Below are 14575 nucleotides of genomic sequence, written 5' to 3'. Positions count from 1 at the left end.
AGAAGGAAAGAAGGAAAGAAGGTAGAGAGCGAGAGCGATGGAGGTGTCCATTGCTGTACCTGTGTGCGTATGGTTGTAAGGACTAAAGCAGGCCAGTTTTCTCTTCCATTGTGTGCTGTGATGAATTTAAGGAGCCTCCATTCTTCATTTTGTCAAGCCAGCTTGTACACACAGCAGTTCACAGCTCGTTGGCTTCATATATACATGCAGACACACACACACACACACACACACACACACACACACACAAACTGAACATCAACCACGCTCATGCACAAACACGGACACAGGCATGCTCAGCTGTACCATTTCACAAGGTGAGGGAAAGGCAGACCTATTTTAATGGTGCTCATGCGCTGATGTCAGCCTTCATCCTCCTGAGCACATGAGCCGCACATGGTTCAGGTCTGACAAGTTAAAGGCTTTAACCAGCCTCAGTTCATTTTACATGTAATTCTTCAGGACCGTTTGGATGCTACAGTTATGTATTATGTGAAGGAAATAAATTCCGCCCCCTGCCTTTCACATCAGTCTTGTGTTATGGGATCAATTTTTACACATTTAATAAATACATTAATAACACACTTATATGTAACTTAGGCTGTATCGTTATTACCAATTAACTACTTTATTGGGTGGTTCAGATTTATTGTTTTTACATAATCTATGTCATTAATATAATTTTGCAGGACTTTAGGTACTGCTGATAAACAAAATGTGCCAACATAAACATAGGCAGCATGCTTTGTATGTAACTTGTCTTAAAATGTATCAAATGTGATGGTGAAGAAAGTTTAATGAAAGTTTTATGTTCTGTGGATGAATGCATTGTTGGTTCCTGTCAGTTTCAGAGCTTTTAATTAAATTACTAAATGTTATTTTAATTATGTTTGATTATCAGAGCCTATCTAGGGGAGAGAGTGTTTTTTTCAATACAATTTTTCTTCCCTTGCTTTATTATTACAAATAATAAAGTCCTCTTTTGCTTTTTTCTGTGTCTTTTTTTTCAGTTGAACGACAAATCAGGCCCAACTTTGACAACTACAGTGGCCATGCCTGTCTTCAGCACAAAGAATGAAACTGTGAGTCAATTATAGCATTTATTAGCAAGTTACTGGGTGTTTTGATGATTAAATTTCACATAACGGCTGTGTGTCGTGTCTCTGTGGGTGAGATCAATCACTATATGTGGCTGTGGGCACAAAAACTCCCCTGATGTTCAAATCTTCTTTTTTAAAGAGCAGCCAGTCAGAAGAAAGTTGTTTTAAAAATGATCAACGGGTGCTCAAACTGCTTGTTTTAGGGTCATGGATAAACTTATAGGCTTTGTAAAGCTCTGGTATTGATAAATAAAGATTATTTTTAATATGGAAATTGTGAAAAAGCTATTCTAATTGGTTTCAGGCATATAAATGTAGGGCTGATGAACATAATAGATCCACTTTAAATCTATATGAATACAAGAAATTTGTCAAACTATGGCTTCTTTGGTGTAAAAATTCTGACAAAAAGACATTTTTGTTTCTAAACTTTTGAAAAAAAATGAACAATAAAGAGAAATTGAAATCAGAGTGCGAGCACCAGACCTTAGTATTTTTCTTTCTGACTTTATCTTCTGCATATACCTTAAAAACACCCCTGGTGGACTAAATTACCAAACTGACAAGCAACGGTGAAATGCCCCTTCTCTTTCATTTAAATTATGCAAAGCAAAGACTAAACTTACTTTTTCATACTTTAAACACCTTTTACTAGAGCAATGATATCCTCCCACTGCTGGGTGACTGAATATTAAATGCCGTTTTTATCTAAAGTTGTGTATGTGTTTTGAATCTTTTCATGCAGAAGAACCAGGGTATTCTGTTGGGGGTCGTAGGAACAGACATCCCTCTGCAGGAGCTGATGAAGCTCATCCCCAAACATATGGTACAATCAGCTGTCTTGGGCTAGATTAATGTATTCATATGCATATTTTCATTCTGCCTTAAGTATCTCATTTTCTGTCTCTAGTTAGGGATCCATGGATATGCATTTGCCATCACAAACAATGGCTACATCCTGATACATCCGGACCTCAGGCCTTTGGTAACTCACTTTCTTAGCATTACTTTTACACCTGAACATTCTCACAGCATTCCCTGACTTGACCCTATTTTTCCTTTTTTTCTTTTGTCCATGCTATTGTATGCATAACCAAAAATATGAACCTCCCATGAGGGTACGCAGAGACAAATGTGTTATCTGGTTAGGAGGCTACATGGGCTCGTATAGTCTGTAATCCCCACCTTTTCCTTTGATGTATGCATGCAGGGATAAAGGCCATTCATAGGGCTGGCTGGCCTGAGATTTCCCAGAGGTAACTTAACACTCGCTGGCAGAGATCACAGCCGCTCGCCCTGGCACCGTTGGTTCCTCGGGAGCTATGGCTGTGCTAGTGGATCTGTGTGTGCCAGTGTTAGTGCTATTCCTCTCTGTGCAACTGTGTGTGCGTGTGTGTGTTGGTCTGTGTTGGTTCTTTGTGTCTCTTTGTGGCTAAAACTGTGCTGTGGTCGTAGAACATTAGCCTTGTTGTTTCATGTGGATCGGGACTACATTCAGTAGCAAAGTTTGACATGTTAAAGTTTAATGCATCGATGTAGAGTTGTTTGAGCGTGGATTTTCTATCAATCATATTAATTATTTTTAATTTACCTGACAGTGTTCATTTCACAGTCGATTTGTTAAATAATTACTCAGCAAAACCTCAATAAGTGCACTTGATAAATAAGAGTAGGTCTTAATTCTGAAAGTGCAACATGAAAGACAGATTACAGTGAAAAATAATGATTTCTAAATTGATCTATTTCCTTAATATCTGGCTCATGCATTTGAAAATTATGTCTTATGTGTATGTTTAACAGATGAATAAGGCTAGATAAGATGACATGTTTCAACCTAAGTTAAGCTATTAGTTCAAATAAAATAATATTACACTAAAAAGGTCACTAAGTTGTGCACGTTGTGTTCCTCTATGCAGTATCAGGAGGGTCAGAAGAGGAGGAAGCCCAACTACAGCAGTGTGGATCTCTCGGAGGTGGAATGGGAAGACAAAGATGGCATAGTGTGTGCCAAAATTCATATCGTTTTAAGCCTTTATGTTTAGTAGAATATGAACCACTAAATGTGTTTGGATCTGCAATATTAAGCAAAGCAGTGACTTCACTACACACTGTAATTACACATTTATTACTTTGTTCAGTAATGGCAAAGGTTTCTATTAGATCAAATTAGCATACGAATTGCCATGGTGGGATTGCTCAGTTTTCTGCAACACAGTGCAATTGCATTGAAATCCAGCACCGGCTGGTAGTATGATCAGTGACCCAGCCTTGCCCTCTCTGCTTTATCTTCTAGCTACGCAATGCTATGGTGAACAGGAGGACAGGGACCTTCTCTATGGAGGTGAAGAAGACTGTGGATAGAGGGGTGAGGCTGCAGATAAAGACGCTTAGTGTCTCCATAACAAATGAGAATGTTCTCTTTGTTGTCTCTGAACTGAGGGAAGGAATCTGTTATTCTTTCAGAGGCGTGTGCTAAAGATGCACAATGACTATTACTACACTGACATCAAAGGAACTCCATTCAGGTGGAAGAAAAGTTTTATTACATTCATAAATGACTTTCTGTCAGTTTATGTCTCACTTCTACTCAAACGTTGACTGACTCAGGCTAATGTTCTTCTCGGTGCGTGCCTCTAGTGTCGGAGTAGCTCTCTCAAGAGGTCACGGAAAGTACTTCTTCAGAGGAAATGTGTCGCTCGAAGCAGGTACTCCACTCTTTGAGTTACACTTTTAAGTCTCAATACTTCACAAATACATGAAGAAATGGCTTGTGAGGAAGATCTTACTTGGTTAGTATCCTGTAGTGAGTATCCTGAGAATGTGGCATTTACAGGAAATATATAAAACCTGGTTATTTATATCCATTTATACATGGGTTTTTGTACCAACACAACAAAGTAAAATAAATAAAATAAAAATCCTTGCACATGTAAATTTACTCTGTGTTTCAGTCATTGCAGACCGGCATTGCTGAAGCGTTACTGACTTGTGTTTTTCAGGGCTCCGTGATCTGGAACAGCCAGATGTCGCCCTGGCAGACGAATGGTAACACAGGGGTTATGGGAGTGGGCATTCATGCGTTATGTAGGTTACCCCTTTGTGATCACCAGGGATCCTGAGGCCTGTGGTCTGACAGTGTGGCTCTTTTGGATGCAGGACCTACTGCAACATAGAGGAGGAGCATGAACATCGTCACCTGACCCAGATTCAAGCTATTAAACTCTTCATGACGGGCCGCAGACCGCACCTCAAATGTAAGACATAAAGTGACACATAAGCAAGTCATAGTACAAGCAGCCTATAATTTCTGAAATGTAATTATCCTATCAAGTGTGATCAAGACAAAAACATGTTGAATGAGATGGATATACAGTTAATCAGACCCATGTTATCCTCTGATGTTACAGGTGACAGAGAGCTGATCCAGGAGGTTTTATTTGATGCTGTGGTCACTGCTCCACTCGAGGCCTATTGGACTGGATTGGCTCTCAACAAGTCAGAGTAAGAAATGTTAGGTACCTATTCCTGAGATGTAGTTGTGAATAAAGCATTAATAATATGATTATCATTATATACCAAACTATCACAAGATTGCTTGTAATTCATCTGCACTCTTAAATGTCACTGTAAATGAAGGGTGAAGGGTTCCTACAGAAGCCCAGCAGGTTTGCTGGGTAAATACTGACATCTTTTGTTTTGTTTATTTATTAGGAAGGCACAGATTGTCTTCCTGGGGTCTGCTTTTAAAAACATAGATAAAAAAAACCCATTGCATTCCACATAATTGAATACATTTAAACACATAAAGATTATGCTCAACACACATGTTGAATAAAAGAACATTAAAATAAGATTAGATTGTAGAAGTTAATAAAAGCCCCCCCAAAACTCAAAATTATGATATGTAAGATGTTTCTTTATTTTAATTATAAAACAATATGATTTATTTGATTTTAGTGTTCATTTAATCAGTCACAGAGGTATATATTACTGTGCATTTAAGAAAATTTGTGGTTGCCTCAGGGAGTTAAAAACAGCCATCTGGTGGCATGTGTACACGACGCTAAATTAAGTTTTAATTGACTGTGCTGATATGATGGATTGCAAAACTTTCCATGTTGCAAGTAGGAGTGCAGCAATTATCCAGTCGCCATCTTTTACCAGCAAAGTCAGAAGTGCTGTTTGTGTTAGTGCCATATGCACAGAGGTGCTTTGATGTAGCTGAGGTTTGATCACTTTAATACTTTAGAAGCATTTACGTAAATATGAAGTTAATTATTAGTAGTATTTATAAATCTCTGACACATTATGAAATTATTTAATTCTAAATAACATCTTTTGTTCAAATTATACATACCTTAAAAAGATATGCCTTGTAAGACTCAAATTAATACATCTGTATAATTCAGTTTTTGGCTGATATAGCTGAAGCTAATTTACTTCTTCATCAACTATTACACTGTTACAGGATATCATGCAACACTTTGAATTCTAGAATAATGTGTAAGATGTGTATGCATGTTTGCAACTGATGATAATTTCCTTTTGATAAAGCTGCTGAATATTTTTTTGTCACAAATTAATAATTTTGCAGATAAAATATCAAACTAAATGCACCAGAAGTCATATGTGAATAATTACATGGATAACTAAAAAGCAATCAAGTATGAACTTAATAAGAACATCCGTGTTAAGTTAACTTTTATGTAAAAATACCCAGTTTGTCAAATACTGTATTCAAAGAGAAATTTAAATTACATGCATTAAATCAGTCACAAATGTTCAGGGAAAGTGTGTAAAATCAAAGCGCAGGTATGTTTTTGTGGCATGCACTCACTGCTTTAAAATCGATCAACAGAAACTCAGACAAAGGAGTGGAGATTGCTTTTCTGGGAACACGTACGGGTCTTTCGAGAACCAACCTGTTTGTACCCGTCGATCAGCTCTCCAACAGGTGAGTGCCACCGCTCAACATTTCTCTAACCATTCAGCGTGAGGTGAGGCTGTGATTGTACTTGATGAATCTAATCCTTTGCTCTTCACCTCAGTTTCACTCTGTATGCTTCCTCAGAGATTTCCTGACAGCAGAGGACAAGGAGGGTGTGTTTAATGCTGATCACTTCCCTCTGTGGTACAAGAGAGCAGCAGAGCAGGTTCCCGGCACATTTGTCTACTCCATCCCTTTCAGCACAGGTATGCAGAACATTATGGAGTGTGAAATATCAGCTCTATGAGCCTGTACAAAAATGTACAAAACATGAATTTATCTCCACAGTGCTGGTAAATTTTCCTGTATCTTCTAATATACAAGTTCATCTCAATGCAGCATTGCACACTGTACATTTTGCAAATTCATTTGGTTGCTGTAGGCATTAACTTGTCTTTCTACGTCTCTCTCTCTGTTATGGACTGTGATTTTTACTGGTGGGATGCTCATCTCCCTCACAGCTTTCCTGCCGTTAATGTGGCTCACGTGCTGTCTACTATCTGGAGGGTAGAGATCTCAGTTTCCTTCTCCGGGACATTTGCCCCCCTTTACCCTGTTAATAATGACTGCATCCAGCCAGGCTTTGCCATCATAACCTGAAATGTTCTGTCACAGAACCCATTTCCGAATTATTATAGTCATCTGGCTGCAAAAAAGACCAGACTGAACTCCATTACTAGGTTTATTGTGCGGTTGCCGGGTAAAGGGTGCCATCTAGTGAGCAGAAACTATAACTTGAGCTGTATTTATCTCCTTTTCTCCTCCAGCTTTAGAAAATAAAAGTGTGGTTTTGGCCAGCACAGCAATTCAGCTCCTCGATGACAGGAAATCTCCAATTGTTGCTGGTAATGACTTCGAAAGTTCTGTCATATCATTAGTTTCTAGCTGCACTTATGTCCAAGCTCACTTTTACTTGGTCTTGCTCTCAGCTGTAGGGATCCAAATGAAGCTTGAATACTTTCAGAAGAAGTTCTGGACTGCCTGCAGACAGGTAACAACAGAACAAGTGTCACAACAGTTTTTCATACAAAAGTGAGCCTCATGATTATGCATGAAACTAACCTGTCCTTTATATGCTCAGTGTACAGCTCTGGATGGAAAATGTAGCATTAGCTGCGATAATGAGGTAAGAAAGCTTCTTTATTCTGACTTGAGGAGTACTGAAAGGTATTAGAAGAAAATATGACTATGATCTTTATATCCACATTTCAAACAGGACATCAACTGTTATCTCATTGACAACAATGGATTTATTCTTGTTACAGAAGAACAGTCTCAGGTACTGTGTGCAACTAAACTACATCAAAGGACCAGTTTTGCCTTGAAGAATGTGTTTCTTTTTAATAAAATACTCATCTTTTTAGATTTTGACCTTCCTTTGTCCAGTGTTAACATTTCTGTGGAAAGCACAAATTTAGATATAAATTTAAAATCTAGCAAAATTTCTATTACATATTTGGGCATATAAATTTTCTTTATGATATTTATTCATTCAGTTCTTCCTTTAAAGGCTTTCCATTGAGTCTTGAAATGCATTAGTGTAAAAAGGAAATATCAAAGTGGAAGAGTGAACTATGCATTTACCACTTTAGAAAATCCCAAAGACATTAAGTAACATCTGGTAATATAAGTGCTCTACATTGTGTGCATCAGAGCATTCACATAACCTTCAGCTGCAGACCAAGAACAAATAGCTCCGGCTTCCTGTACTGAAATAACTACACAACATTTAGCTGACCAGGTCTCAGTGGTTACCACCTCACTGTGGTAGACGCTATTTACATGCTGATGCCCTAAAAAGCCAGCTTGCATCTCATGTTTCTTTGTGAATGCTTAATGCTGCTTAAATAAAACACAATTAAACAAATTAAAATCCTTTTTTTATGCTTTCTGGTGTGCTTTGACATCATTTCTCTCTCAGACAGGGCTTTTCTTTGGAGAGGTGGAAGGTGCTGTTATGAACAAACTGCTACAAATGGGATCCTTCAAAAGGTTTGAGACACAGTTAAACAACTGGTTGAGCTTTAACCTAATAAATTAAACTCAAAGGCTAAAAAGCATGTTGTTATATATGACAATAAGGCACATCTTGACTTTAAGCAGCTATCCCCTTCAACACGCCACACCAGTTTTGAACTCTGTTTGTGCGAACTGGGCTACTCTCCTTCACTGTTGTGAACGTCTATCAGAGAGCAGTAAAGGCTGCCAAGCACTCCTATTTTTCTCAACTTATTGCTGCCAGCTCGCATAACCTTCGTGTATTCTATAACACTATAAATTATGTACTTAATACAGAAGGCTATGTTCTTTAGCACTCTTCTCAGGTTATGTGCAATAAGTTTCTTAATTATTCTGTGGACAAGGTTGCCAGGTTGAGACCTCTGCTGATCTGGCATGCATGGTTCTTGCTTCTCTACCAATTGTTTTACCTGTTTTAGTGAAACTGTGTTGAAATCTAAGCCGTGTGGCTCTCCAAATGATGTTGTTCCTCCCCGCTTTCTCAAAAAGGTATTTCCTACCATCGGACCACACATTCTGAACATTATTAATACTAGTATTTTGTCTGGTTAAGTACCTAACGAATTTAAGCATGCAGTCATACATCCTTTACTTAAGAAACCAGGGTTAGACAGCTCAGTCATGTCAAATTTTAGACCCATCTCTAAGCTTCCCTTTCTGAGTAAGATCCTGGAAAGGATTGTTTATACTCAGTTGATGGACTATTTGAATGACTCTCAATTGTGTGAAATCTTTCAGTCCGGCTGTAAGCCCTTTTACAGTATGGAGACAGCCCTCGTAAAAGTTATGAATGACATTCTGATAGCGACAGACCGTGGTAAATATGCAGTGCTTGTCTTGTTGGACAAGACCGCTGCATTCGACACAGTGGATCACGATTTGCTGATCTCCCGCTTACAGCACTGTGCGGGAATTTCTGGTTCGGCACTTTTGTGGTTAAAATCTTATCTCTCAAACTGGACTTTTTGTGTTGTCTGTTTTGTTGAAGCCCCATGTCCCCATTCGTTCGCTTCAGTCAGCTGAGCAGCTGTTGCTTTCAGTCCCTAAGTCACGGCTGAAACTTAGAGGAGCCTGAGCGTTCTCTATTTCGGCTTCGATGCTTTGAAATACTCTTACTCTTACTATTTTTACTCCCAGGCGTTTAACTCTGTGGGTAACTGACATTTTTATTAATTTTATTGCTATGTTTGGTTTTTGCTATTTTATTACTATATTTATATTTTTATTGTACAGCACTTTGGTCTACCAGGTGTGTTTTCGAAGTGCTATATAAATAAATGATGATGATGATGAGATCGGATGTTTATTAAGACCTTCACTGTGCTGTGTGTGTTTCAGGATCACTCTTTATGACTACCAGGCCCTTTGCAGAGAGTATGCTGGGAGCAGTGACAGTGCACGCACTTTGTCAGATGTAAGTGTGCAACAGACAGCGTTTAGAGGAAGAGAAGTCAAAGGATATTTATAATCTGTGGTTCACAACATCTACAGCTGCATATGTCCTCAAACTAGCCATCGAACATATTTCAGTTTGTGGTTATCATTTGCATGCGGCTGATGCATGTTGAACAAGTGGAAAATGAACTACAGCATTTACAACAATCAATACAAAACAAAGCAAATAAAAAAGCTGACCTTATCTTTTCTTTGTCTTTTAGCCATTTTCTGTAGTTAAATGGCTTCTGACTGAACTTGTCATGTAAGAATTTTTGATAAAATATTTGTTTAGTATGGTTTACTGTGTTCTCATAACTTTCATCACAAACACTGATTATGTTTTATGTTTCTGCTTTTCTCTTAGTTTCCTGCTAGAATTTAACCTGTACAGCTGGTGGAATATTGATCTCTCAGTTAAAGGTAACCGTAACTTTGTGATGATTTATAGGCATTTGAGATCTGAGAGAGGGAGAATATTTGGAAAGTATGAGCGGCAGAAAGAAAACCTCTTCTGCTTAATGCTGATTTTGTAAAGCCTCTGTGTTTCAGTTAAACCTGCTCTGTTTCACGTTCAGCTCAGAGATCTCGGGGTAAAACCATGATGGTACCATGTGATACAGAATACCCTGCATTTGTGTCTGAACGCACCATCAAAGAAACAACTGGAAACATTGAGTGCGACGGCTGCATCAGGTGCTGCAAAGTGAACTGTCTATTAATCATGAAATAATAATCTAATAGTATCATTTGATTATATTTAACCAACATTAAACGTTTTTTTAAAATTAGACTGTGTTTGTGCTGCAGATCTTTTGTCATACAGCAGATTCCCAGCAGCAACCTGTTCATGGTTGTTGTGGATAATAAGTGTGACTGCAGCAGTGCTCCTCCAGTGACAATGGATCCCATTGAGATCATATATATCCTTTCTGTATGAAGCAGAGATATTTCATGAACTGAAACAAAATAGTTGAAAGTTTTTAAAAAAAAATTTTGTTTCCTAAATATGTTTAGCTGGCTGTGAGAAAAAGTGATCATTATGAATTTCATCTTGAGGGGTTTACTATTGAGATGATTACACTTAGGGTTAAATTTGAAGTTGTGGTTTAGGGTAAGTGAGGTTTAATGCATGTTAGTCGGGTTTCAAACTTAGAACCATATCTTGTTGATTTATTCTTACACCCTTGACTCCTTTGAACACAATGAGTCACTAAAATGTGAGAGACTGAAGTATCAGAAGGACAGAAAAAAGCCTGAATCGTGTCATCCTTTCCACCCTGAGGTATGTGAAAGTGCTGATCTGCACACACTATCTGTATGTATGCGGGTCAACATCGATACAGTGAAAGCTGACAGTAAAGGAAACACAAATAAGGTTATGTGCTACTCTATGAAAATGTGATAATGGTAATATAATTCCATATAACATCACTGAAACTGTTTTCTTTCTGTAAGAATAACATAATAATGTTATAATAATATAATAGTAAGTTAGCTTTAGAGATAGTAGTTAAAGTGGTAGTAGTAATAGGGAGCTGGTACTTGATTTTTAACCCACTGGCTTGCTTCTTTTAAGATGTGGGTTACAGTAGTATATGAAAGGCCAGTCCAAACACAATGTGGAGTGATGGTGGCATATCCTCTTCTAGCATTAAATGTCTAAAAACTAATCTGTTAATAAAAATGTACATATTTAAAATCTTATATTTAAAATTTTCAGCTATGAATTGTTAACTCATCCCACAATTTTAGAGGGTTGGTTTCTTTGGTTTTTGAAATCCTGATTGTCCACATCTGTATTTTTCACTTGTACATTGCAATTCCAAGGGGGATCGTTCTCATCCATGTCACTGAATAGTTATTTCACTTTGTTTTTATATAAATAAGATTATATGGGTCAAGTTAACATTATTAAAAAAGTTATCTAAAGTTATATTCAGTACTGTCATAGCCAAATACAGCTAAGTTTACTAAAAAGCATGTGTACTGCAATATGACAATTGATTGTGTACCTTACAGGAAAATGCCATGGAGTGTGGTTCAGCAACACGCTTCTCCGGTCCCCTAGCAGCAGCTCTGCTGCCTCTGATAACAGCGACCATCAGCAGGTGACCAATAGCAGCTGCAGTGGAAATCAGTAAGGACTAATTCAATGAGAAGAAGCTTATAGACACATAGAAACATGAATTTGCTCATACCTCTAATACAGGCAGCACTCTACAAAGACAAAATCAGTAGCACTGAGACACATCCATTAATGCAGAGAACAAAAGAAAATGAGAATAACAGGAGTGCTTGGTGACTTTGATCAGCGCACAGCAGAGCATACCAAATAGAGTTTGCAAAATTGCTCTACATGTGTGCTGAATTTATTAGAAGAAAGAAACGTAGAATGCCTCTCAACAAGTAAGAGTGCTTTGCTCAAAGTCTAAGACAAGCCTTTGTGCACAGGAAGACATTAAATGTTTGATTATTTGTTGTGTCAGGAAAAATATGAAAGCTATTGTCTGCAGAATGTAAAATGCACTTTTGTGAAATGAGAAAAGAATACAGAGTGGTCTTTGTTTTAGGCAGTAAATCATTACAAACAGTAATGATTTGTTAAAACAATTTATTTAGTAAAATTTATTTGTTTTACTAAATTTGCTTTGATGTCTGTAATGGATCATGTAAAATAGTAGTGAGACATTGGAAAATATTAAATGGCTTTATTCTGTTTATTCTGTTTTTTTAAGCAAATTATATTTAAGAAAAGTACAAGATGCATGAATAAGAGCAGTGTGTTTGAAGAATGTGGCATTGATGTGTTCAGCCATTTGTCAAGGTGACCACATACTCGTAACTACATGTTTAGGAAAGCTGATGAATAAATGCAAATAAATATTTTCCATCATTTACACATTAAGCTACTTTTTTGTGTGGGTGAGTTTGTGTAGCTGTATTGCAGACATTGAATATAAATGTGATGCTATTTACTGTATATACAGTCCTGGAGGAAAAACAAAATATATCAAAAAATAAAACATTACAAAAAATGTGTTAAGCATAAAACATACACATTAGAAAACAACACTTTTTAAAACATTTTAATTTAATCAGGATTTTAACATTTATGCTATCAAACTGTCTTAAGGCAGTCAAGTTAAAACAATTTTCATTTGCAGAGCTTACACGGAGTTCACAGAGGTGTACATAGGGTTCACAGTGCTATACGCCATACTCTTCAGGGCTGATGTAGCTGGCTCCTTGGGGATGGTTGAGTACAAATGGTATATGTCAGACTGGGGGGGCGGGGGGGGGGGTGGTGGAAGAGAAAATAAACTGTATTTTACTTAAGCATTTATTTTTCTGACATCTTTTCACTTTTACTCCTTACATTTTAACACAACTAACACTTTCTGCTTCTTACATTTTCAAAACAGGCTTGTTACTTTTGTTTTAGGACATTTGAGGGGAGTTATTATTTCACATTACTGCATTTACTGTATTTTTGCATTATTTATAGGCCCACTTATTTTTAAGTGGGCCAGTGCTTTTTATGGCAAAACACCGGGACAAGTGCAGATGGGCACAAATTGTGATCATGGTACTTCATTATCTAGCTAGCTATAGAAGAGGAGTGAGGATAAGGGTATAATATTTTTTATGAGGCAGATAATTTCAAATGTACAGAGCCTTGCAAGGGACATGGGAGAAAAAAACAAAAAGATGTACTTTTGCAAGATCCTGCAAAAGTTTTGCGAGAGATTGAGAAATGCTTTTTCCCCCTGCATTTATTGTACTTGATATTGGAGCTTCAAAGTACTTCAGGTGGTAGTTAATGAATTCAACCAAAACTGCCAGGTCAGAGTACTCCTTGTGACGACTCTGCCTGCTTACACTAAGAACTGTCTTTAGAAATCTTTAATTATAAAAACCCTGTGTACTGCCAAGCACTGATTTAATGTTGTCACATTTCGGCGAAGCCGCAAGTGTTTGTCTTCCATCGCTATGGTTGATTCCAAGGTCTCAGTACTGACCTGGAAGTGCATGGACTTGTGGGACCTCACACGAGATCTCACAAATATTTTGCAAATGTACATCTTGTTTTGTCTGTGAAGGTTCTCAGTCATCCAGGTCATCGTAGTCAAAGGAGCTTGCAAAGAAAAGCGTCTGGACTTCTTTAAGTTACTTGAAGACGTTTCACCTCTCATCCGAGAAGCTTCTTCAGTTCTAAGGTCAAATGGTGGAGAGTCCCAGATATAAACCTAGTGGGAGTATCCCCCCACAGAGGGACAAAAGGACCCCCTGATGATCCTCTAATCGCCTGAGCCAAGGTGTGAAACTGGGTGTGGGTCCCAATCAGCCAGAGTTTCGGGTGATTGGGACCCAAACTCTGGCAAAACACTGCTGACAACACAAAACCCAGCACAAAGAGACAAAGAGCAGTGATTCTCCTTTAGAAACATGAACAGGTGGTAGAAAGCCTGTTGAAGTTCAGGGTCTCACTGCTGCTGCAGTTGGCATCCACTCAGATTTAATGTCACTATGGATTCTTGGCTAGCTTATCATTAGCATACTTGCAAAGAGCCGAAGTTCTCTTTCAACTATAATGCAGTTGTTTCTATTCTTGATGGAGTATGCATTTTACCATCGCACTCTTGTCCATTTGTTCAGCAAAAATAAAAGTAAGGTCCAAATCTGAATTGTAGACTGTGTCACTATCATCCACCTCTGACACATGGACTGAAATCAGCTGATTATAGTATAAGTGGCACCTTTAATCAAATTTACAGGCAAGCAGAGTAACAATTCAAAGGTACAACCAGTTCTCTGCAAGAAGTGATTCCCATCCCTACTCATAAATGTTATCTGAAAATACATGTGACTGCTCACAGTTTAAAATTTCTCTAGCCACAAAGCCTATTAATACTGCAAACATGTCATTCCATTGACACTACGTGAATTTCAGTATTTTGAAAGGGGTTAAAGGATTTTTTTTTTAATTACTTCAAAAAGTACCCATCTGCCACAGCTTGAAGTGTCCAGATAC

At 37.8% G+C, this 14575-nt stretch overlaps 1 protein-coding gene across 1 annotated transcript in view; it reads left to right on the top strand.

The window, feature by feature from the left end:
- The window catches only part of LOC146387161 (voltage-dependent calcium channel subunit alpha-2/delta-3-like), a 34745-nt gene extending 22293 nt beyond the window's left edge, over positions 1-12452 (top strand). The window contains exons 16-39 of the mRNA XM_084928545.1: positions 1011-1082; positions 1846-1926; positions 2011-2085; positions 3017-3100; positions 3394-3465; positions 3564-3625; positions 3738-3805; positions 4100-4145; positions 4257-4354; positions 4508-4601; positions 5959-6054; positions 6172-6293; positions 6855-6932; positions 7017-7078; positions 7169-7213; positions 7304-7366; positions 8009-8079; positions 9445-9520; positions 9765-9805; positions 9908-9963; positions 10119-10236; positions 10351-10464; positions 10744-10825; positions 11563-12452. Coding sequence (XP_084784671.1) covers positions 1011-1082; positions 1846-1926; positions 2011-2085; positions 3017-3100; positions 3394-3465; positions 3564-3625; positions 3738-3805; positions 4100-4145; positions 4257-4354; positions 4508-4601; positions 5959-6054; positions 6172-6293; positions 6855-6932; positions 7017-7078; positions 7169-7213; positions 7304-7366; positions 8009-8079; positions 9445-9520; positions 9765-9805; positions 9908-9963; positions 10119-10236; positions 10351-10464; positions 10744-10825; positions 11563-11655 — 1869 coding nt within the window. The 3' untranslated portion in view covers positions 11656-12452. The remainder of the gene's footprint in view (positions 1-1010; positions 1083-1845; positions 1927-2010; positions 2086-3016; positions 3101-3393; positions 3466-3563; positions 3626-3737; positions 3806-4099; positions 4146-4256; positions 4355-4507; positions 4602-5958; positions 6055-6171; positions 6294-6854; positions 6933-7016; positions 7079-7168; positions 7214-7303; positions 7367-8008; positions 8080-9444; positions 9521-9764; positions 9806-9907; positions 9964-10118; positions 10237-10350; positions 10465-10743; positions 10826-11562) is intronic.
- Positions 12453-14575: the final 2123 nt, after the last annotated feature.

Source organism: Perissodus microlepis, chromosome 5, assembly GCF_051167445.1.
Source record: "Perissodus microlepis isolate ML-2025 ecotype Zambia chromosome 5, ASM5116744v1, whole genome shotgun sequence".
Taxonomy (NCBI): domain Eukaryota; kingdom Metazoa; phylum Chordata; class Actinopteri; order Cichliformes; family Cichlidae; genus Perissodus; species Perissodus microlepis.
Note: the sequence above shows the minus strand (reverse complement) of the source record. Positions and strands in the feature narration are given on the sequence as shown.